Here is a 24,043-nt window from a genome sequence, read left to right on the forward strand (position 1 = left end):
GGCGCACGAGCCAGCTGCGCTGCGCTCAGGCAACTTCGCACTGTCAGCCTGTCAGAGTTTCCTTCTTCACAGTGTACGTCAGCTCATTGTGCTGGTCATTGGATTTTTAGACACGAAGAAATTTCATGCGGTCATGCAACTTTTCACCTCGACGATCATAAATTCACATGCTCTCTCCATTAGGCTGACACGAAATCTAGGATTTTTAATCATTCCCAACTCGATCGCAGAGAAAATATAACACGTTCGTGACCAGCATTCATTTCAGCAATAGCCTTTATAACTAATGTACAAAATTCTATTAATCTTCAGATGGCGAGACTTTGGTCCATTAGGAACCAGAGTTTCAAACGTGCCACCTAAATTCTAATTATCTAATATTTCATTCAAATCAATAACTATTTGTATTAGGTTCACTATGAAGATCAATGTTAACCTCAAAGAAGCGAGTTCAAAAATGTGTAAAGATTGAATATGTAGACATGGCTACCATGAAATCGTCAAAAGCATCCGCCTCGCGAGATGGAAAAATCTATTGTCACAGAAAAGTTACGAGTTCCCCGAATATCATGCTATACGTTATAATTATAAGTAACAACACGCATAAAATTAATTTGATTATCTTCGTGTGATATGCAAAATCGTGATCGTCACGCATATTTATGTAACGCTAGTCGCGAACGTGCTGATAGTATCTAAAAGTTTTATTCGTATTACTTTGAAATTTATTCGCTTCTTCATCAATTATCATTTTTAATTTTTATGTGCCTATAATTTAGATAGGAAGTTTACAACCAAAAGTCGACCAAAGAAGTAAGAATGCCTTTTCATGCGAGTTCAAACTCGAGAAATCCATGTCGAACGCCATTATTGACATTGTAAGTGGTATAGGTCGTAAGGTGGCTGAGATTGAACTCGAATAAAGAAGTTACCCGTATGTTTTTAGCCAACACTATTATGTAAAACTACTGCAAGAGTTATAGATACCCAAACGCCTGAAAACCATAATAACACTTCGAAAGGGATTGTATAAATTTTTATATGAAGAAAAACATGATTAGATAGAATGATTACATATTCGACATTACACATTATGATCTAATACAAGACAATATTCAATGTTTTTATTTAAAAAAAAATAAAACTCGTTAAGTATATGATCTTTTGTAAAAGGATAAAATAAAAATTGCGAATACTTATACATATATTTATTGTTTTATTATAACTTTAAAAATTTATGTATAATGACAATTTGCTGTGTTTCAATTATGCTGCTAGTTTCCTCTTCATTTCTGGCATGTGCTTTATGTACCTTTAATAACTAAATATCATAGTTAAAACAAGAGCATTAATTACACATTACTAAATCATAATATTCTTCTTAATTGACGTTTTTAGAATAAATGGTTTTCTGCACAGAGAGCTTATAAGAACTACATAAACAACATTGGAGACAAAATGCAAAATTGTTATTTTTTCTTCCACATATTAATTCTGTGCGCTTGATATGGTATTTATTTGTTGCAAGTACTTTACATAAATGTTAATAACATTACCATACTTCGTGCAGTTTTAATAAATGTTTGTATGCTCTATCGGAGATATTAAAAGCAGCGTTTAATATACATAAACCAGATTCTCCCAATAAGCTTAAACCGCATATACCTACAGAGTAAAAAATAAATATTATATATTTCGGTTTACTTAGAAACTATTTTATACTGGTAGTACTTCCTATATACCTAAGTATGTATGAAGAGGATCAGGATGACTATTAGCACATTTTGCTAATCCACCTGTAATATTATCTTGGGTTTTAAGAAGAAATGCTCTATGTTCATTAGGATCTGAAAATCCGTTCACATCGAGCATTTGTAGGGTCGCGCCAACCCAAAAGCTGTAGCAAGTATCAGCTGGTTTTCCAGGTCGTCCATGGAAGCCACTATCTTGTTTCATGAGACACCATCTTCGTAGTCTATTTAATTGATCGTTTGTCAGGACATTGTGAAGCTCATTCATGAGAACTAGACTAGCTACAGCACAGAATGTAGATCCTCCGTGTGATTCAAGGCCAGGTCCTTGTCCCATTGCTCCATCATATGACTATAATTATTGTTGAGATATTGTGCTATGATAAAATTAAGTAAACAAAGCCAGTTTTTGTTAATACTCTTTATAAGCAAACTAGATGTGAATAAAGTTGAAAACTTACAATACTGTTTACAATGTAGTCAATGGTTCTCATTTTATCAACGCCGGACCAATCATTTAAGATGCTAGATATACAGCAAGCACAGTAAAGAAATCGCATGTCGCTTTCATTTTCATTTTTGCTATCCATTATAACAGCTGCAAATGATCCGTCTGTATTTTGAGAAGCTCTTACCGCCTCGATGATGGACTTTCTATCGACTCTGCTTAAGTCGTCTTCAAGAATTAAAAGGGTGACAAGCCCAAGATAAGTCATTGCTAAATGACCGCACTGATATTTTGGAACATCCTTTGGTATCATTGTAGATGGTTGAAAGCCAGAACGTGCTCCAGCTCCGGTAACTTGTAGCCTATAGATCCACTCGATTGCTTCCAGTTTTGTTTCTTTGCTAAGTTCGTCTAAGCAGTTTAATATATCAAGTCCCGATATAGCAAAGAAAGCTATGGCTAATCTGGCATAATCATGGTCTGCCAAACGACTAGGCACGACTTGCAGTAATCTTTGAAAATATTTCGCGTGCTTTTTCGTAGCTAATTGTGGCGGCATATTGAACGATGTTATCAAACAATAAGTAAAATATGTATTACTTCAAACTATACGTCGACGTACTGGAGTAGAGAACGTTGATGAAACTTGTTCTGCGAGTCGGAAAGAAGTCCATTAGAATTGGTAATACATAAAATCTACTAGAGTGCGCTTCAATTCCACTGATACTGTAATAGAAGTAGTTGCTGCCAGGGGGCGTTGAAAAAAATTCGTTAAACGCACGCGTAGCGCGAAGCCGGTAAACTAGCCCTTCCTTGCGCACGCCGGACGTTCGTTGCAACTTGCAACACTCATCAGCCGCGAAAATTTCGCAAACTACATACTACACCGGAAAACGGAGATAACGACAAACACGCAGTAAGTTAAGTTCCAATTAACCGTATACACTTGTCCGCTTCGTGAATACTTTCTCGCGGTAGTTCTCTGGCTAGTACGGTAGCGCGTTGATTTGCGCGGAGGTAGTTTATCGGAGGACGACGCAGGGTTCTCGTGGAAGCGGCCACTGAGGGCGCGGCATTCTTGCAATTGTTGCGCCCGGCTCCAACAGAATAACCAATAGGAGCCGCGGCAGCGCCGCCATTCTATCGAGTTCGTGGCACGCCCTACAACTTCCTCCATTGTCCTTCTTTCCGGGATTCTCTGCGAGGAAGGATGGCTCAGAACAATTATTTTGGGTTTACTCACGGCGGAACGCAATATGGGTACGAAATCGATTGCATACCATAATTATTAAGTAGCTAGTGTTAAGTTTATCAAAAAATCGCGACGGTAACTACGTTGGCGGGAGTAATAACTGTTCGTTAAAATCGGTGCACGCGAGAGCCCAGCCGGCTTGGCCGCCATTTTTTGCTGAGAGTTAGAGCGTCCATCGAGCGTCTCTCCCGGGCACGGATCCGATAGAGGTCTTTTTCGTTTTGCCCGTTTCCATTTCTCATTTTATACCTTGTGCGTAACAAAATCTATTTATTCTTCCGCATAGAGCGACCAGCGCAGCCGCTTATCAAACTGGTCAAGCGGGATACGCAGTAACTCCAGCGGCAACCGCCGCCACGTATACTCAACGACCCGCTGCCGCCGCGGCTACAGGTTACGAAACTTACCAAGCGGCCGCTGCTGCAGCCGCTACAGGGACCACGTACGCTGGTACGATCGTTTTTTTTCTAATTTATCTTATTTTCGAGAGCGTCGTACTTCGTTCGATCTTCCCGCAACCAACATCGATTCTTTAAGTCGAGAGTTACTCGAGCCGGTTCTATCGCATTCTAATTCTTTCTTCTAGCTGCTAACCCTGGTACTGTGGCCCAAACATACGATTACGGTTACGGACGTGCTGCACCTGCAGCTACATACGACGCTACTAAGACATATTACCAACAACCCGCAGCAGCAGCTGCAACTTATACTACTACTGAAACGCACTACCAAGCTGCAAAACCTGCATACAGTACGACCAGTGCTTACACAGGCACGGCAAGACAAGCTACCACTACTGGTCAAGCTAAAACATACCAAGCATCTAGTACCGCTTATCAGCAATCTAATCCGACACAGAGTGCAACATACTCTTCAGGATACACAGCGCCGGCTACCCCTGCTGCTACACCATCAACAGCAACAAATAGTAAGTTTTTATTGTGATTGGCTTACATAATTGTGCGTAATTGTTTGTCGCCAAAATTCAAAATCCTATGTGAACGTCCTGTTAACCGTAATGTAGGCACTAATAACATGAAATTGATCCTCTGGGTATCGAATTATTTATATACGCAAATACGAAGTTCTACTAATGTTTCAAACCATATACGGTTTGGAAATTTAGCAGAATGAAATGTATTTGCGAGTCGAGAAACAATTTTAAATTCATTATATAAAAGAAATTTCGTGTAGTGTGTACTGTATCTTTGAAATGTTCAGATGAAAATATAAAATACTTGTACCGATGAGTACAAGTTAGTAGGATGGTTCCATGAATACCAAGAATTGACTCCTCCAAAGTTTGAGGTTTCAATTTCATTTCCCTTAGAAACGGCGAGTACGACGTATTCCGGCTACGACGCAGCGCTATATAGCGCTGCGACTATGTATGTAGCCCAACAGAGTGCAAACAGCAATTCAACTAACCAGAAGACTGGAGGTTGGCAGGGCTACCCACGGAAAGCATTTGGCGCTGCAGGGGGAGGAATGAAGGCAATGCGGCCCAAGCAGCCTCCCAAACCACAACAGCTTCACTATTGCGATGTCTGTAAGATCAGCTGTGCTGGACCTCAGACATATCGTGAGCATTTGGAGGGACAGAAACATAAGAAGAAGGAAGCCTCTCTGAAGGTACCGCAACAACCACCAGCACGCGGAGCAGGAAACAGTCTACGATGTGAGCTTTGCGACGTCACTTGTACTGGAAACGATGCATATGCTGCTCACATCAGGGGTGCCAAACACCAAAAAGTTGTCAAACTACATACTAAACTTGGAAAACCAATACCGAGTGCCGACCCAACTGTTTTGAATCCGAAACCTGCAGCCACTGTTAAAACGGCTGGTACTAGGAAGCCTACAATAACAGCCACTCCGAAAATTAATTTTGTTGCTTGTAAGTATCTCACGTTCGCATATATATATATACACCTAACTTCAATTTATATGAAATATGTATCTAACCATATTAGTATATTTATCATGGCAACAATGTTCTTTTTTTACAGCTGGAAATTTGGGAACTGTGAATCAGAACCAAACTGCAGAAACTAAAACCGATGAAACAGCAGCAGAAGAGACTGTAGAGGAAACAGCTGTTGACGAAAAAGACATCCAACCAGTTGGTCAAGAATACATAGAAGAGAATAAATCAGAAGACGGGAAAATCATAAGTTTCAATTGTAAACTTTGCGAATGCAGATTTAATGATCCTAATGCCAAAGACATGCACATGAAAGGAAGGCGGCACAGATTTGCGTACAAGAAGAAGGTTAATCCAGACCTAGTTGTTGACATGAAACCAAGCTTGAAACAAAGAAAACTGTTAGAAGAAAAGTTGCGCAGGCAACAGATGCGAGATGAATATATACGTCGCCGAGAAGAAATTAACCAATTGGGACCAATGGGCCCGATGATGGACGAAGAAATGATGTATTGGGAAGAACGTCGACGATATGAAGAAGAATGCGAATATTATGAATGGTATCGACGTTATGGGCGTGGACCAGGAGGAGCTCCACCAATACCGCGACCTTTCCCAGTACCACCTCCGATGATGATGTTCCCGGGTCCTCAACGCAGGCCAGATTCATCCGATGACAAACATGTATTAGCCCATCATACAAATATTTACCCAAAAGAGCAGGAACTGCTGGCGGTTCAGAAAATAGTATCAGATACAGAGAAAGCATTGAAATTTGTGTCTGATACGTTAGCAGAAGCTGGTAATTACTTGAATTTTTCTTGTTGATTTATTGCCTTCATATTAGAGGAAATATAAAAATATATTGTTTTCGATCGCAGGCAAGAAAACTCCAACGACCACAAATGCTACACCAGTAACTCCAGCTGCACCTGTTCAACAACAACAACAACAATTAAATGCAGACACAGCGAAGGTAAAAGAAGATTCTGATAAGAAGAAATCTACAACCCCGCAGAAGGAAGATGGTAGTGATGGCAATTTATTCTCGTTCCAAAAGGAAAAGGAAGATTCAAGAATACTTAGGGGTGTTATGCGTGTTGGAAATTTGGCAAAGGGACTTCTTCTATCTGGTGATAACCATGTTTGCCTTGTAGTTCTGTGTGCAGAGAAACCAACACGGTTAGTTATTACTACTGTCTCACATAATTTGCATGTTTGGTTTAAATATAGTGAAGCTACTATTTTCACTATATTCTTTTTCTTTTTGTAGAACGTTATTGAATAAAGTTGCTGAAATTCTTCCGGCTCAATTGAAGATCGTAGCTCCTGAAGATGCTTACAATGTTGGAAAACATCCGGAATCAGCTGCTTTAACCGTTTCTGGAGGCAGCGTGACTGTCAGTGTAACACTCACCAGTCCATTAATGCGCGAAACGCCCAAACCAGCAGTAGCTGCAGGTAATTCGAACGTTTTACATTTTCATAGTGGCCAAGAAAAGGATAACTATTTGTATTTAATGTCTTTTAACAATTTTACAGAAAACGTCCTTTATTTTCATGCTCTTTTTCTAAAAAAAAAAAAAGTTTCTGAATTACGTTTGTTCTTTTCATGGCCCAAAAGTTTTTTTGTAAATTTTTTAAGCACCAGGAAGATGCAGGGGCAGCCACGGACTTCAACGGTTGTCAGTGTATATACGCTCTAACATACAAAATTCCTTCCCTTTCTAATGCAGCTGCAATTTGGTGTGTCCACGATTGATATATGATTGTTAAACCTTTGGAACGAATTAAAAAGAGAAAAACAGAAAAAAGTAAAGAAAAAATATACAATGTAAGAGCGTACATAAAAGTATCATAATAGGCATTTAAATTTTAACGGAAAAGAGAGAGCGTAAACTTGATACGATTAAGACGTTTTTCTTCAGTTTAAGTTATCTCGCAGTAACGCATTCTATAAGTTTTATGATAAACCAGCTGAGCTGGAGTCTCCAGTAAAGAAGAGTATGCTAACAATGAACGTGGACACGCTTTTGGTATGAGGAAACAACGCTGAGGCAATCGTAAAACTATGGACTTTTTGATCATGCATAGATAATCTCAAATGAAACAACCCTCAATCATCGAATGTTGTACGTATATTGTACAATGCGTAGTAAATTCTACATTCTAACCGACGATTCTTTTGATAATGCTACTTTACATATTTGACTTCGAGTAACATTATCACCTCGAGCGAGAACCGTCGGTCGTTCTTTTCAAACATATTTTATGTAATATAAAAAAAGGACGTACAGAAATGGAAGTAACTCACCATTGTCACGTACTACATTCGATTAGGTTTATTTTTGTTTTGATGACAATGTTGTAGGTTATATTCCTCGAGCGAAATTCATCTGCTTGAGTTCAAGTATAATTATAGAGGGAAAACCCAAATTGGGCATGATCAAACACTCTAAGTGTTGTCTAAGCGTGTTGTGCTTTCTTTGTTGGAATCTCAGATAATGCTGGACAGCAGCAACAGGGAGCTGCTCAACCGCAAGCAACGCCCGCGGCGCCCGCTGTGACGAAACCAGATCCACCAGATGTACTTCCCAAGGCTAAGTGTTTGGAGGCTTTAGCTGCACTCAGGCATGCCAAGTGGTTTCAGGTTTGAATCAATCAACTCTCAGTTCAAGATCTCGAATTGTCGGTGCCATTTTTGTTGGCACTAAACGATTGTTTTCTGTTATTTTTTCCTAAATACGCGAAACGCGTGCAAGTTGTCCTCTCTCTCTGTCCGCCAAAAAGAGCAGTCTTAGAACTTCCAGCCTTGTGACAAATTTTATTTTTATTATCATCTTCTTGTTGATATGATTTTGTCTGAAACATTTATTTGATCACGTTTGATGTTCGCAATTCTTTATGCCTGCCAATCCAATTTGTCCACTGATGAGTTTTTATGAAAGACAACCAATTAGGTTTTGTAGAACCGTTTGCTATCATGGATTATTCTACGCGGGCGACAGTGGCAACATTTGGTTATTGGCAATTTGTTTTGATACGGAAAGATGTGTACGTACATGTTCATATATGATTTGTGAAGCAGAAACATTCAACGTGCAATCAGGTAATCTCAGACAAGAAGTTTAAGCATTATGTAAGTGTGAACTGTAGCAATTAATACATTGATGCACACTGAAAACTTACATTTGCTTTACTTTCAATCATCAACATCCAGAATAATAGGAAACTGTTTGCGAAATGTCATTTCAAAGTATATATATAACTTTTCTTCAAAGAATGTAGTTTTGTTTGTTTTGTTTATAATGCACTGAACTGCTTTATGATGCTTATGAATAAGCTTATTCATTATTCTGGATTTAATCTTAATGCATTGTAGCCTAGACTGAGTCTGTTCTAGGTCTGTCTTAGAAGTTCTTAATATTAGCATCTTTGTACTTTATAAATATGTATCTTATTCTATGCTTTCTACACGATGTGCGTTGTACGCACTGTTGAATGTTACAAGACAGACAAGCACAAACACACAGTGGTGTCAATAAGTATATCGGGTGTTTTTCCAATTATAAGTTCAAGAAGTCTATTTGGCACATTGTCGAGTGTACATTTTTTTCAAATACGCTGTACGTTTTTTTTCAATATTATGTTAGGTATTATTCAGGAAATACTTAATAAACACCCGATAATTTTGATATGGGCTAATTACTCTAGGGGTTATAGGCACGAGGCTGGGAGGATAGCTAAAGCCCACACAAAGCAAATTAAAAGTAGTTTAGGGCGTCGCATCTTCAGAAGATTCAGAGACTTTAATGTGTACATTACAATGTGAGTACTAAAGCATTAATCATATTTAACAGGCTAGAGCTACTTCGCTGCAGAGCTGTGTTATGGTCATTCGCATAATGCGTGATCTTTGTAACCGCGTACCCACTTGGGGACCACTGAACCCATGGGTTAGTATTAAATCATTTTTATAATGTACTTACTTTTTTTATTCTGAAATTTTTATTTGATTATCTGATGCGTTTCAAATGTAGCGTAAACTCTTACTTTCTTGCATAAAGTTAAATTATTTGTTTATCTTCCTGCTTCCTGATTTGAAGTTATTAGCTTAATAAATAGGCGAAAGTACGTGATTATTACATGATAATAATTTTTAGGCTTTGGAACTGTTGACTGAGAAAGTGATCAGCACTGCTGGGGGTCCTCTTAGTCCAGGAGAAGCTTTACGACGACTCCTTGAGTGTGTTGCTGGAGGAATATTGCTTCCAGGAAGTCCAGGTACTTTCTTTTTCCTTGAATACAAAACAAATCAATTTTTTAAAAGTGAATCACTGAAACAAAAATGATGATACAGATGACGAGACTGAGCGTATCGTGGAGTTCATTGTTGATTTGAAAATCGAGTATTTCGATTTTTACTTCACTGTGAAATATTTCATGATATAGCGTAGATGATTTGGCAGTCTGATTTTTTAGTTTGTGTATAAAAATTATGTAGATTCCATAATAGACCGCAACATTTATGTATAATGTTTTCGTACAGGATTATCCGATCCATGCGAGAAGGAACCAGTTGATGCAATTGGTAATATGACAGCTCAACAAAGAGAAGATATAACGGCTTCGGCGCAGCACGCTTTGCGATTGGTCGCGTTCCGCCAGATTCATAAGGTCCTTGGTATGGAACAACTTCCCCCACCTAAATATAAAGGCCGATTCGCCAGAAAGCGAAGACGCGACAATAGTAACGGAGAAGGAACGGACAGTGAAGCTTCAAAAAAAGATAAAAAAGCAGAGGAGATCAAAATGGATACAGACTCCAAATAGATCTACCAAAATATTTGCTTTACCGATTTACTCATAACTTATATAGTATAAGAAACAAATTTTCCTCGTGTCAATTGCTTGTTCAATGAAACCTGTCTATACTGGGAAGATGTCAAAGTTTAGATCAGGACTAACGACCTATTACTATATTTCGACAACTGTTTCGAGTGTAGGTATTTCTTTGGACAACTAGTGGCATCATTTTAATTCGCAAATCATAATTTTAATGGCGAAAGGAAATGATTAAATCAGATTATACCATTATATATCTTGACTTTATCTTATACGTATGGTAACATTATGAATTCTTCACCTTCCTACTAGTACTAAGTCCAACGTTTTAAGGAAGAAAATTATGTATTGCTTGCATGTTTGCAAGTTTGCAAATTTAAAATAGGTTTCGAACGTGTGTAAGAACATGTCATTTCTCCAAACTTAATTCATCCTAAGTTTATTTCGTGAAATATTTCAACGTTAACGGCAAGTTATAAATCTTGTTGTTTTTAGAATTTATAAGCACATTTTTGCAATTTTGTTAGTATGTAAAAAATTCGTGAAGAAGACTTAAGATCTTTCCCAAACAGGCAATTGGTACGATTAGTTCCAGCACTAGAATTTTGTCAAAGGAAATGATAAATGCGTTAATTAGTTTGAATTACTTATTTAGCTATATTTCAAAGTCACAATATATGATGGAGGAGTTTAATAGAAAAGATGGTAATAAAATGAAGATTTATAAGTTTTGAAGTTAACACGTTCACAGTCCCGTGTCCCATGTAAGGGTCATGATTCATAAGGATTTCAAATAAAAAATCAATATGTCACTCCACTAACATATACTGAAAGCCTTCTTGAAACTAGTAGAATAACAGACTGTTATAGTCTAATGAGGAGGAGACTGCTTACTATTGCTCTTAAAAGATCTTGCGTTTCTTTATATTCGAGCTTATTTGTCCGAACTGTGAACGTGTTATCCATAGGTTAGTTTGTATTGAGAATTCGTGTGTATGTTGTGTGTGTAGTCGTAAAAGGTGCAGTATGTTTACTGCGCCCGATAAGTCGTATGTTCACGTCGCGTATATTAATTCACGCAGAAGATTCCAAGAAAGCAGAATTGCAAGTCGATTATTGAAATAGACGCTTTGCTGTCCAATGAGGGTTAAGTGCACGTGTCAAGAATTCTAATATTTGCTGCAGTTTTGTTTACAAAGAATCTTACAGGAACTTGCGCGACATTTCAAAATGTTCGCATTAAAATAAATTTCTGACACAGTGTATGGATCTTCTGTTGTACACATGCAAATCCTCTTTGAATAAATCGAACATGCATGCGATAAGTATAAGTATTTTTTTCACTACCATATTCCTTTACGTATGTAGTATAAGAGATTTTTTTTATTAACAAATCGGTCTAATGATAAATCCTCTATAGTATTGAAGGCCACACACACAATAGCACTCAAATTGTATGATTATGGTTACTAGGTAATTTTTTACAATAACGAACACTCATACAAAAGAAGTTACTTTATTTTTGGATGGCACCGAGCAGAACTGAGACTGATATTTTGTATTAATTTCCCAATAAACATATTAGAAGATACTTTTAGATGAATCAAAATTTAATTTATATTTCAGTTATGAACTTTATGTGGCATATTGATTCTGTTTGGTGCAACTAGTCTATTCAATACTCTTGTTTATTGATTTAATCCCGTCATTTTTCTTACGATCTTGTACTTTCTAGAAATAATATGATTTATATTAATTCCCTATCTTGACTGAACTGACACGCGCTTAAAAATCAATATAAAGTAAAGCAGAAGCCACCTTTCGTTTCCTATTTTACAGTATTAATGAAAATGTATTTGTACATACTCGAGCTACATGACATATGTATTCTTAATTTATTGTCATTTGAACCAAATATTAATGTAACACAGTATGCTGTATGTTTGCAGGTATTTTACAAAGAAAATTCGCAAACTTTCCTCGCTTAGTCCCTGTAACCTGCAAAAATAAATGTGTGTAGAGCCTTGAGGAATTTTCAATTTAAATAGTATATTTTATTTGCTCAGTATTAAAGAACTGACCAGTATAAAAAGAAAGCAAGCTCATTCTTCCGTTACAATGATTCGCGAATATATATGTATATTTATACACACACACACACACCTATATATATACATATACACAAAAGAAAAACATATCATTTTCGTGCCATTCTATTTTATTTCCAATATTCCATTTGTTAAACAGTGAAAATGTTCCACTAAAAAATTTCAAGTCTTATAGAACTTATGAATTCAGTTTCTAAAATATCGATGCAAGTTTTTAAAAATCACCGAAAAAGTATGCGAGTTTTCATTTCATTTTTTCGTTTACACTAACCCATAGTAAATGAATACTGACAAATTATATACTTGTGCATTTGACTAAAATCGATTATTTTGATGTTAACAATGAAAATTAAAATTAAAAATGTACATAGACTATCATAAGAAAATGCATGTTTTCGGACTTGCCATGTATTTCATACAAAATAATTACATAAACAAAAATGAATTGCCGACAGTTGTAAATGATCTAGTTATTTTAGTTCTTTTTTTTAACATCAATTTTACAACGAAGTAGAATATACATATTTATGTAGTATATTGTTCATGTTTATTTATAAATGACTGGTAAGTAGAAGTAGGTGTGTAGAATTTTTAGAGTACTATTCTATGAATAAATAAAATTTTCTTCACAGATCGTTGCAATGAGTTCTTTTGAAACATGTATAAGGTAATCATTTATTTTTACGATGAATTCACTACAAGAATAAAAACAGTTATGACAAATTCTCAACCAGTATTTGTGTATTTCATTTGCGCAATCAAAGAAAAAACCTCAATCTAAACTTACAACAATAATTTCTTAAAAATTGGTATAAATAATTGTTATTAATAGTACGTATGTTTAAATAAAAATCAGTATGAACACTCATTCTAACAATGTAACAAAACATTAATATTGACTTTCAATATTTAGACAAGTAATTCACAATTATTAGTTGAATCAAAGAATTTCATCAGTTTTTAGAATTCTTGCATCAGTGAAATGTCAGTTTGCAACATAGAATGACTGAAAATTTCAGTTTTTATCGATGACCGCTTCTGTATTATTTTACATAAGTCTGACTATGACAAATAGTCGATAAAAGTTGTATATTTAAAATCAGCTTTTCTCTGTCTTATATTTAACTCGTCACGAACTGATTTCATATTTTATTATTTCCAACATAACCTAGATTATGCTTTATTCAAATTAAACTTAAGTTTGATTATTAATACACTTTATGAGTGCATCAGATCTAAACGAACAGAATGAATATTATAAAATATATTTTTATAAAAAGTAATTAATTAAGGTTTCCCTTTGTTTAATGATTTACGTTTATTGCGCCATCTATATTTATCAAAGTATGACAATCAAAAGAAAAAGCAGGTCCAAATAAAAATTGTTCGTCTAATAACTTGCATTATGTTGAAAGCGAGACAAATATTACAGGTGATTTCTATAAATGCTGCTAGTTCAATGAATTTGATCAACGTATAATGATTAATACATTTGCTCTTTGTGCTAGGTACCAATCGGATGCAGTAACGTCACATAGCCAGTAGCGGCAGAAAATTGGTCCAATAGACGTCTCTGCAGATATCTTGTGGGTCATTTGCGCATGATCACTCAGTATTCTGTTAGTAACGTGAGGCAACATAAAAGGAACGCCCGTATCTGCCTCTGTTCAGTTCTACGAGAACTATAAGCGATTTGTGTAGAAGAGATACAGTTTGACTGAATTTTAGAAGAAATTTTTGCTACTTTACAAGGTAAGTACTTTTTGTACTACGTGCAAGATACTACAACTAATATGTATATTTATATGATAAAATGATAATCAATTTATTATTACTGACACTATTTGATTCGTTAAAGGAAATGTAGCTTCACGGTTAATTTAGGTTTAATTGTTTAGTGATCGTTTTGTAATCACAAGTTGTCAGTTTTATCATTCATGAAAAGGTAGAAATAGGGGACAGAATGAGATACATATTGTTTTGAAAAATAAACTCGGCTGTCAAAACGTCAAAAACAGGGGCAAGGATTACAAATAGATTTACTGACAGTTGATACAAATGTCGTATTATAACTTCGCAATTGCAAGGAGAACAACTTTGTAGAACAATTTGCAACAGCAATTCCGAAAAATTCATTAGTTTTCTACTCCGTATTAATGGGACACAAGATGGCCGTTATTGATTCATCAAACGGTCGCCATTGTGGAATGACATTTAGACTGTTCCAGACATGAATTTTTGTGATTTAAGCTCCTGTCATTTGCATGCGGTACAAAATTGCGATATAGTCATTGTAGACATATGATTTACGATAAGAACTGGTTACTGTTCATGCAGTCTGTATATATTTTTAAGGTGCATTATTGCATATTAATATAAATTTTGAATTTTTGTAAAACCAGACAGAAATATATTATACTTATGGTTTTCAAATGTCAGTTATCACAATTCGATTGCCCAAACAAAAGAAATCTGTAAGAGAAATTAAAAAATTGTTAATAACAGTATTGCAACAATATAATGCATTGTTAAGAAAGAAATTATTGAAAATACTATACTGTATTTGATATCAAATGGATAACTAAATGAATAACTAAGCAAGATGCTTTATATGAGTGCATGCATATTTTTGCTGTTCACAGCATTTGTTTAAAACATTTCACCATTTTATGGAATGAATGATTTGTCAGTTTCAATAAATGAAAGAAAAGAAGTGATTGATATTTATATAATACATTTCCAGAAGTACTTACATAAAAAAATAATTATCAATTTAAATAGTCACAAAAATCCGAAACATTAAAATAACATTGAATACCTTGCATTGATGATATATGTTCTTGTTATAATGACATAAATAATTTTTATTTTAGATAAACATGCAGATCTTTGTAAAGACATTAACTGGGAAAACAATAACCCTAGAGGTTGAAGCATCAGATACAATTGAAAATGTCAAGGCAAAAATACAAGACAAGGAAGGTATTCCGCTAGACCAACAGAGGTTGATCTTCGCCGGTAAACAGCTTGAAGACGGCCGTACACTTTCTGACTACAATATTCAAAAGGAGTCCACACTGCATCTTGTATTGCGGCTTCGTGGAGGCATGCAAATCTTTGTTAAAACCCTTACAGGAAAAACAATAACTCTGGAAGTTGAGGCCTCTGATACAATCGAGAATGTCAAGGCGAAAATACAAGACAAAGAAGGTATTCCCCCAGACCAGCAGAGGTTGATCTTTGCCGGTAAACAGCTTGAAGACGGCCGTACACTTTCTGACTACAATATTCAAAAGGAGTCCACACTGCATCTTGTATTGCGGCTTCGTGGAGGCATGCAAATCTTTGTTAAAACCCTTACAGGAAAAACTATAACTCTGGAAGTTGAGGCCTCTGATACAATCGAGAATGTCAAGGCGAAAATACAAGACAAAGAAGGTATTCCCCCAGACCAGCAGAGGTTGATCTTTGCCGGTAAACAGCTTGAAGATGGACGCACACTTTCAGACTACAATATTCAAAAGGAATCCACTCTCCATCTTGTACTTCGCCTCCGTGGTGGTATGCAAATTTTCGTTAAGACTCTTACTGGTAAAACTATTACATTGGAAGTAGAGGCTTCTGACACAATTGAAAACGTCAAGGCGAAAATTCAGGATAAAGAGGGAATCCCACCAGAACAACAGAGGCTGATCTTCGCCGGAAAGCAGCTTGAAGATGGCCACACACTTTCTGACTACAACATTCAGAAGGAATCAACACTGCATCTTGTATTGCGGCTTCGTGGAGGAATGCAAATATTTGTTAAGACTCTTACTGGAAAAACAATTACCTTAGAAGTAGAGGCCTCCGACACAATTGAAAATGTGAAAGCGAAAATCGAAGACAAAGAAGGTATTCCCCCAATGCAGCAAAGATTAATCTTCGCTGGTAAACAGCTTGAAGATGGTCGAACACTATCTGACTACAATATACAAAAGGAATCTACACTCCATCTTGTATTGCGGCTACGTGGAGGGATGCAAATTTTCGTTAAAACCCTTACAGGAAAAACAATAACTCTGGAAGTTGAGGCCTCCGATTCAATCGAGAATGTAAAGGCGAAAATACAAGACAAAGAAGGTATAACTGCTGACCAGCAGAGGCTGATCTTTGCCGGTAAACAGCTTGAGGATGGACGTACACTTTCTGACTACAATATTCAAAAGGAATCCACTCTCCATCTTGTATTGCGGCTTCGTGGAGGGATGCAAATTTTTGTTAAAACCCTTACAGGAAAAACAATAACTCTGGAAGTTGAGGCCTCCGACACAATCGAGAACGTGAAGGCGAAAATCCAAGACAAAGAAGGTATTCCCCCAGACCAGCAGAGGTTGATCTTCGCCGGTAAACAACTAGAGGATGGACGTACACTTTCTGACTACAATATTCAAAAGGAATCCACTCTCCATCTTGTATTGCGGCTTCGTGGAGGGATGCAAATATTTGTAAAGACCCTTACAGGAAAAACAATAACTCTGGAAGTTGAGGCCTCCGACACAATCGAGAACGTGAAGGCGAAAATCCAAGACAAAGAAGGTATTCCTCCAGACCAGCAAAGGCTGATATTCGCCGGTAAACAGCTTGAAGATGGACGCACGCTTTCTGACTACAATATTCAAAAGGAGTCCACATTGCATCTTGTATTGCGGCTTCGTGGAGGCATGCAAATCTTTGTTAAAACACTTACAGGAAAAACAATAACCCTGGAAGTTGAGGCCTCTGATACAATCGAGAATGTCAAGGCGAAAATACAAGACAAAGAAGGTATTCCCCCAGACCAGCAGAGGCTGATTTTCGCCGGTAAACAGCTAGAGGATGGACGTACACTTTCTGACTACAATATTCAAAAGGAATCCACTCTCCATCTTGTACTTCGCCTCCGTGGTGGTATGCAAATTTTCGTAAAGACTCTTACCGGCAAAACTATTACATTGGAAGTAGAGGCCTCTGACACAATTGAGAATGTGAAGGCAAAAATTCAGGATAAAGAGGGAATCCCACCAGAACAACAGAGATTGATCTTCGCCGGGAAACAGCTAGAAGATGGCCACACACTTTCTGATTACAATATTCAAAAAGAGTCTACACTGCATCTCGTATTGCGGCTTCGTGGAGGAATGCAAATTTTTGTAAAGACCCTTACAGGAAAAACAATAACGCTGGAAGTTGAGGCATCAGATACTATTGAGAATGTCAAGGCTAAAATTCAAGACAAAGAAGGTATTCCTCCAGACCAGCAAAGGCTGATATTCGCCGGTAAACAGCTTGAAGATGGACGCACGCTTTCTGATTACAATATACAAAAGGAGTCTACACTGCATCTTGTATTGCGTCTTCGTGGTGGCATGCAAATATTCGTAAAGACCCTTACAGGAAAGACAATAACATTGGAAGTAGAGGCCTCCGACACAATTGAGAACGTGAAGGCGAAAATCCAAGACAAAGAAGGTATTCCTCCAGATCAGCAGAGGTTAATCTTCGCCGGTAAACAGCTTGAAGATGGTCGCACACTTTCGGACTACAATATTCAAAAGGAATCCACTCTTCATCTTGTACTTCGCCTCCGTGGTGGTATGCAAATTTTTGTTAAGACACTCACCGGCAAAACCATTACACTGGAAGTAGAGGCCTCTGATACAATTGAGAACGTGAAGTCGAAAATCCAAGACAAAGAAGGCATTCCCCCAATTCAGCAAAGATTAATCTTCGCCGGGAAACAGCTTGAAGATGGCCGCACGCTTTCTGACTACAATATTCAAAAGGAATCCACTCTACATCTTGTATTACGTCTTCGTGGAGGTATGCAAATTTTCGTTAAGACCCTTACCGGAAAAACAATTACATTGGAAGTGGAGGCCTCCGACACTATTGAGAACGTAAAGGCGAAAATCCAAGACAAAGAAGGTATTCCTCCAATCCAGCAAAGATTAATCTTCGCCGGTAAACAGCTTGAAGACGGCCGTACACTTTCTGACTATAATATTCAGAAGGAGTCTACACTGCACCTTGTATTGCGTTTACGTGGAGGCATGCAAATCTTTGTTAAAACCCTTACAGGGAAAACAATAACTCTGGAAGTTGAAGCTTCCGACACAATCGAGAATGTGAAGGCAAAAATACAAGACAAAGAAGGTATACCTCCAGACCAGCAGAGGTTGATTTTCGCCGGTAAACAGCTTGAAGATGGCCGCACACTTTCTGATTATAATATCCAGAAGGAATCCACTCTCCATCTTGTATTGCGGCTTCGTGGAGGGATGCAAATTTTCGTTAAGACTCTTACAGGAAAAACAATAACATTGGAAGTAGAAGCCTCCGACACAATTGAGAACGTAAAGGCGAAAATCCAAGACAAAGAAGGTATTCCTCCAATGCAGCAAAGATTAATTTTCGCTGGTAAACAGCTTGAAGATGGTCGTACACTTTCTGACTACAATATTCAAAAAGAATCCACTCTCCATCTCGTACTTCGCCTCCGTGGTGGTATGCAAATTTTCGTTAAGACTCTTACCGGTAAGACTATTACATTGGAAGTAGAGGCCTCTGACACAATTGAAAACGTCAAGGCGAAAATTCAAGATAAAGAGGGAATACCACCAGACCAGCAGAGGTTAATCTTCGCTGGAAAACAGCTTGAAGATGGACGCACACTTTCTGACTACAATATTCAAAAGGAATCCACTCTCCATCTTGTATTGCGGCTTCGTGGAGGGATGCAAATTTTTGTAAAGACCCTTACAGGAAAAACAATAACTCTGGAAGTTGAGGCCTCCGACACAATCGAGAACGTGAAGGCGAAAATCCAAGACAAAGAAGGTATTCCTCCAGACCAGCAAAGGCTGATATTCGCCGGTAAACAGCTTGAAGATGGACGCACGCTTTCTGACTACAATATTCAAAAGGAGTCCACATTGCATCTTGTATTGCGGCTTCGTGGAGGCATGCAAATCTTTGTTAAAACACTTACAGGAAAAACAATAACCCTGGAAGTTGAGGCCTCTGATACAATCGAGAATGTCAAGGCGAAAATACAAGACAAAGAAGGTATTCCCCCAGACCAGCAGAGGCTGATTTTCGCCGGTAAACAGCTAGAGGATGGACGTACACTTTCTGACTACAATATTCAAAAGGAATCCACTCTCCATCTTGTACTTCGCCTCCGTGGTGGTATGCAAATTTTCGTAAAGACTCTTACCGGCAAAACTATTACATTGGAAGTAGAGGCCTCTGACACAATTGAGAATGTGAAGGCAAAAATTCAGGATAAAGAGGGAATCCCTCCAGACCAGCAGAGGTTAATCTTCGCTGGAAAACAGCTTGAAGATGGACGCACACTTTCTGACTACAATATTCAAAAGGAGTCCACACTGCATCTTGTATTGCGGCTTCGCGGAGGCATGCAAATCTTTGTTAAAACCCTTACAGGAAAAACAATAACTCTGGAAGTTGAGGCCTCCGATACAATCGAGAACGTGAAGGCGAAAATCCAAGACAAAGAAGGTATTCCCCCAGACCAGCAGAGGTTGATCTTCGCCGGTAAACAACTTGAAGACGGCCGCACACTTTCTGACTACAATATTCAAAAGGAATCCACTCTCCATCTTGTATTGCGGCTTCGCGGAGGGATGCAAATTTTTGTTAAGACCCTTACTGGAAAAACCATTACATTGGAAGTAGAGGCCTCTGACACAATTGAGAATGTGAAAGCAAAAATTCAGGATAAAGAGGGGATCCCTCCAGACCAGCAGAGGTTAATCTTCGCCGGAAAACAGCTTGAAGATGGACGCACACTTTCTGACTACAATATTCAAAAGGAATCCACTCTCCATCTTGTATTGCGGCTTCGTGGTGGGATGCAAATTTTTGTTAAAACCCTTACAGGAAAAACAATAACTCTGGAAGTTGAGGCCTCCGACACAATCGAGAACGTGAAGGCGAAAATCCAAGACAAAGAAGGTATTCCCCCAGACCAGCAGAGGTTGATTTTCGCCGGTAAACAACTAGAGGATGGACGTACACTTTCTGACTACAATATTCAAAAAGAATCCACTCTCCATCTCGTACTTCGCCTCCGTGGTGGTATGCAAATTTTCGTTAAGACTCTTACCGGTAAGACTATTACATTGGAAGTAGAGGCCTCTGACACAATTGAGAATGTGAAGGCAAAAATTCAGGATAAAGAGGGAATACCACCAGACCAGCAGAGGTTAATCTTCGCTGGAAAACAGCTTGAAGATGGACGCACACTTTCTGACTACAATATTCAAAAGGAATCCACTCTCCATCTTGTATTGCGACTTCGTGGAGGGATGCAAATTTTTGTTAAAACCCTTACAGGAAAAACAATAACTCTGGAAGTTGAGGCCTCCGACACAATCGAGAACGTGAAGGCGAAAATCCAAGACAAAGAAGGTATTCCCCCAGACCAGCAGAGGTTGATCTTCGCCGGTAAACAACTAGAGGATGGACGTACACTTTCTGACTACAATATTCAAAAGGAATCCACTCTCCATCTTGTATTGCGGCTTCGTGGAGGGATGCAAATTTTTGTAAAGACCCTTACAGGAAAAACAATAACTCTGGAAGTTGAGGCCTCCGACACAATCGAGAACGTGAAGGCGAAAATCCAAGACAAAGAAGGTATTCCTCCAGACCAGCAAAGGCTGATATTCGCCGGTAAACAGCTTGAAGATGGACGCACGCTTTCTGACTACAATATTCAAAAGGAGTCCACATTGCATCTTGTATTGCGGCTTCGTGGAGGCATGCAAATCTTTGTTAAAACACTTACAGGAAAAACAATAACCCTGGAAGTTGAGGCCTCTGATACAATCGAGAATGTCAAGGCGAAAATACAAGACAAAGAAGGTATTCCCCCAGACCAGCAGAGGCTGATTTTCGCCGGTAAACAGCTAGAGGATGGACGTACACTTTCTGACTACAATATTCAAAAGGAATCCACTCTCCATCTTGTACTTCGCCTCCGTGGTGGTATGCAAATTTTCGTAAAGACTCTTACCGGCAAAACTATTACATTGGAAGTAGAGGCCTCTGACACAATTGAGAATGTGAAGGCAAAAATTCAGGATAAAGAGGGAATCCCTCCAGACCAGCAGAGGTTAATCTTCGCTGGAAAACAGCTTGAAGATGGACGCACACTTTCTGACTACAATATTCAAAAGGAGTCCACACTGCATCTTGTATTGCGACTTCGCGGAGGCATGCAAATCTTTGTTAAAACCCTTACAGGCAAAACAATAACTCTGGAAGTTGAGGCCTCCGACACAATCGAGAACGTGAAGGCGAAAATCCAAGACAAAGAAGGTATTCCCCCAGACCAGCAGAGGTTGATCTTCGCCGGTAAACAACTTGAAGATGGACGCACACTTTCTGACTACAATATTCAAAAGGAATCCACTCTCCATCTTGTATTGCGGCTTCGCGGAGGGATGCAAATTTTCGTTAAGACTCTTACAGGTAAGACCATTACATTGGAAGTAGAGGCGTCTGATACAATTGAGAACGTAAAGGCGAAAATCCAAGATAAAGAAGGTATTCCCCCAATCCAGCAAAGATTAATCTTCGCCGGTAAACAGCTTGAAGATGGCCGCACACTTTCTGATTATAATATTCAAAAGGAATCCACTCTCCATCTTGTATTGCGGCTTCGCGGAGGAATGCAAATTTTCGTTAAGACTCTTACTGGAAAAACTATTACTTTAGAAGTTGAGGCTTCTGACACAATAGAGAACGTGAAGGCAAAAATCCAAGACAAGGAAGGTATTCCCCGAATCCAGCAAAGATTAATCTTTGCTGGTAAACAGCTCGAAGATGGCCGTACACTTTCTGACTATAATATTCAAAAGGAATCCACTCTTCATCTTGTACTTCGTCTCCGTGGTGGTATGCAAATTTTCGTTAAGACTCTTACAGGAAAAACTATTACATTGGAAGTAGAGGCCTCTGACACAATTGAGAACGTTAAGGCGAAAATCCAAGACAAAGAAGGCATTCCCCCCGACCAGCAGAGGTTGATCTTCGCTGGTAAACAGCTCGAAGATGGTCGTACACTCTCTGATTATAATATTCAAAAAGAGTCCACGCTCCATCTTGTATTGCGTCTTCGTGGAGGCATGCAAATTTTCGTTTAAATTGGACAGCTATTACGTTGGAAGTTGAATTCTCTGATGCCATTAAAAACGTATAAGCTAAAATTCAAGAGAAAGAAGGTATTCTCCAATCAAGCAAATGTTGATTTTCTCCGGTATTCTGCTTGAAGATGGGCGCACTATTTGAGATTATGATATTCAGGAGGAATTCACTTTAAATCTTGTACTCTTCGTGGCGCTATATAGACTTTGATTAAGACGCCTGTAAATAAATCTGTTACATTGGTAATTAAAGTCTTTGTTACTATGTAGAACATAAAAGCGAAAATTCAGGACGTTCTGGAGTTTTCATGATATTAAAATAGATCGGACTTGGTTGTAAAACAACTTGGACCATCAAACCAGTGTGCAATTGAACGAAACAATAGAAAATGTAAAAGACATGTTTTTAATTAAGTATTTTCTATTTTGTTTACACAGTTCTGCTTTTGTACATGATCAAGTGATGTATTGTTAATAAAGAGCCATCCAAATATTGCGATGTTTATTTCCAATTCGATTTTATTTTTGTACGTCAATATTTTTAAATGGTAATACCGTTCATGAAGAATAAGCTGAGGGAGGAAATGAGAGTGTTCACTCCCGGTATTTTAGTGTCCCCATCCCTTCCTACATCAACTTTAGCATGCAACAGAACCCATATCATTTTTGTGGTCTGTGGCGCAGACGAGGTATAGGAGTAGACCAATCACCGAATGTATTTTTTTGTCTTACGTCCGCGAGGCTCTAGAGCCCCCTTACCATTTTTGTGTCACATCCTACCGTATCGGTCGGAACTAATATTACCAGAGAGGAATGAGACTGCTCACGCCCGGGCACCGACGAGATATTTAAAAAGATTGCTAGCCTTACGGGAGAATGTGTCGCTCGAAAAATACGGTGTTTTCTACCGCTCTCTAGGATAGATTTTGGCTGGAGTAAGAAACAGAAGGCCAACCACGGTATCTCGTCTGTGCAGAAGGTCACCAAGGCTCTCATGTCATCTCTGGTATGACCACAGACGGTACTAGTGGTCATTTAATGTTGTAGGAGTATAATATATTTCTCCAAATAAAAGACGTGTTATCTCTTTCAGTATTTATTTTAATCTGTTGCAATTTGTTATGTCAATAATTTTGTTGGTAAGAAACCAAAAACAAAATAAATGTTAACGACTAAATTTAAACAAATTAATCGATACAGAAATCTACATTATCTACAACCGCCACAATGTTTGTATATGCGCGCCATCTATCTTCGAAATTGATATGGCAGGAATTGCAGGTTATGCTAGCGAATTACTAAAACTGTTGCTAGATGGCGTAACAGATTTGGTATCAGATTTTGGTAAACGTGCTGCAACCACCGTTGACAAACGGATTTGTATTCTCCTCAAAATGTTTTCCGTTCTACTACCAAATGTGGCTCGATACTCCACGTAGTGGGAATAATGTAACGCTACGTATCCCCTCGTGCTATTGATATGTTTTGCCTCGTGCAGAGAGTCGCCTGAGTACAGACTGTA

General features: G+C 38.1%; 3 protein-coding genes and 1 long non-coding RNA gene across 5 annotated transcripts; 3 read left to right on the forward strand and 1 right to left on the reverse strand.

The window, feature by feature from the left end:
- Positions 1–118: 118 nt before the first annotated feature.
- Positions 119–1,204, forward strand: LOC143352465 (uncharacterized). Its single transcript, XR_013081935.1, has 2 exons — positions 119–878; positions 947–1,204. It is a non-coding gene; the product is annotated as an uncharacterized LOC143352465 (long non-coding RNA).
- Betaggt-i (geranylgeranyl transferase type-1 subunit beta) lies at positions 1,194–2,901 on the reverse strand. Its single transcript, XM_076784965.1, has 3 exons — positions 2,213–2,901; positions 1,743–2,103; positions 1,194–1,665 (listed from the first exon to the last, which is right to left on the reverse strand). Exons 1-3 carry the CDS (start codon positions 2,756–2,758, stop codon positions 1,553–1,555), a joined length of 1,020 nt encoding a protein of 339 aa, XP_076641080.1. The 5' UTR covers positions 2,759–2,901; the 3' UTR covers positions 1,194–1,552.
- Positions 2,902–3,236: 335 nt separating this feature from the next.
- Zn72d (Zinc-finger protein 72D) lies at positions 3,237–12,962 on the forward strand. Of its 2 annotated transcripts, none has more exons than XM_076784947.1 (11): positions 3,237–3,459; positions 3,738–3,901; positions 4,038–4,379; positions 4,782–5,348; positions 5,461–6,177; positions 6,257–6,557; positions 6,649–6,836; positions 7,877–8,025; positions 9,236–9,331; positions 9,539–9,659; positions 9,925–12,962. In XM_076784947.1, the coding sequence occupies exons 1-11, from the start codon at positions 3,410–3,412 to the stop codon at positions 10,206–10,208; spliced, it is 2,979 nt and encodes a 992-aa protein (XP_076641062.1). In that variant the 5' UTR covers positions 3,237–3,409; the 3' UTR covers positions 10,209–12,962. The 2 variants fall into 2 exon arrangements, with proteins under 2 accessions (XP_076641062.1, XP_076641063.1); XM_076784948.1 differs by having other exon boundaries at positions 4,893–5,348.
- Positions 12,963–13,836: 874 nt separating this feature from the next.
- Positions 13,837–23,014, forward strand: Ubi-p63e (Polyubiquitin-63E). Its single transcript, XM_076784938.1, has 2 exons — positions 13,837–14,080; positions 15,202–23,014. The coding sequence occupies exon 2, from the start codon at positions 15,208–15,210 to the stop codon at positions 22,519–22,521; it is 7,314 nt and encodes a 2,437-aa protein (XP_076641053.1). The 5' UTR covers positions 13,837–14,080; positions 15,202–15,207; the 3' UTR covers positions 22,522–23,014.
- The last annotated feature ends 1,029 nt before the right edge of the window (positions 23,015–24,043 follow it).

Source organism: Halictus rubicundus, chromosome 3, assembly GCF_050948215.1.
Source record: "Halictus rubicundus isolate RS-2024b chromosome 3, iyHalRubi1_principal, whole genome shotgun sequence".
NCBI lineage: Eukaryota > Metazoa > Arthropoda > Insecta > Hymenoptera > Halictidae > Halictus > Halictus rubicundus.

Bases quoted from the DNA above. Each gene is read 5' to 3' on its own strand.
- Ubi-p63e (XM_076784938.1), top strand. From the start codon at position 15,208: ATGCAGATCTTTGTAAAGACATTAACTGGGAAAACAATAACCCTAGAG.
- Zn72d (XM_076784947.1), top strand. From the start codon at position 3,410: ATGGCTCAGAACAATTATTTTGGGTTTACTCACGGCGGAACGCAATAT. The intron at 5,349-5,460 runs GTAAGTATCTCA...CTTTTTTTACAG, and splicing joins GAAAATTAATTTTGTTGCTT to CTGGAAATTTGGGAACTGTG. The intron at 6,837-7,876 runs GTAATTCGAACG...TTGGAATCTCAG, and splicing joins CAAACCAGCAGTAGCTGCAG to ATAATGCTGGACAGCAGCAA.
- Betaggt-i (XM_076784965.1), bottom strand. From the start codon at position 2,758: ATGCCGCCACAATTAGCTACGAAAAAGCACGCGAAATATTTTCAAAGA. The intron at 2,104-2,212 runs GTAAGTTTTCAA...CAATAATTATAG, and splicing joins ACTACATTGTAAACAGTATT to TCATATGATGGAGCAATGGG. The intron at 1,666-1,742 runs GTATATAGGAAG...TTTACTCTGTAG, and splicing joins TCCTCTTCATACATACTTAG to GTATATGCGGTTTAAGCTTA.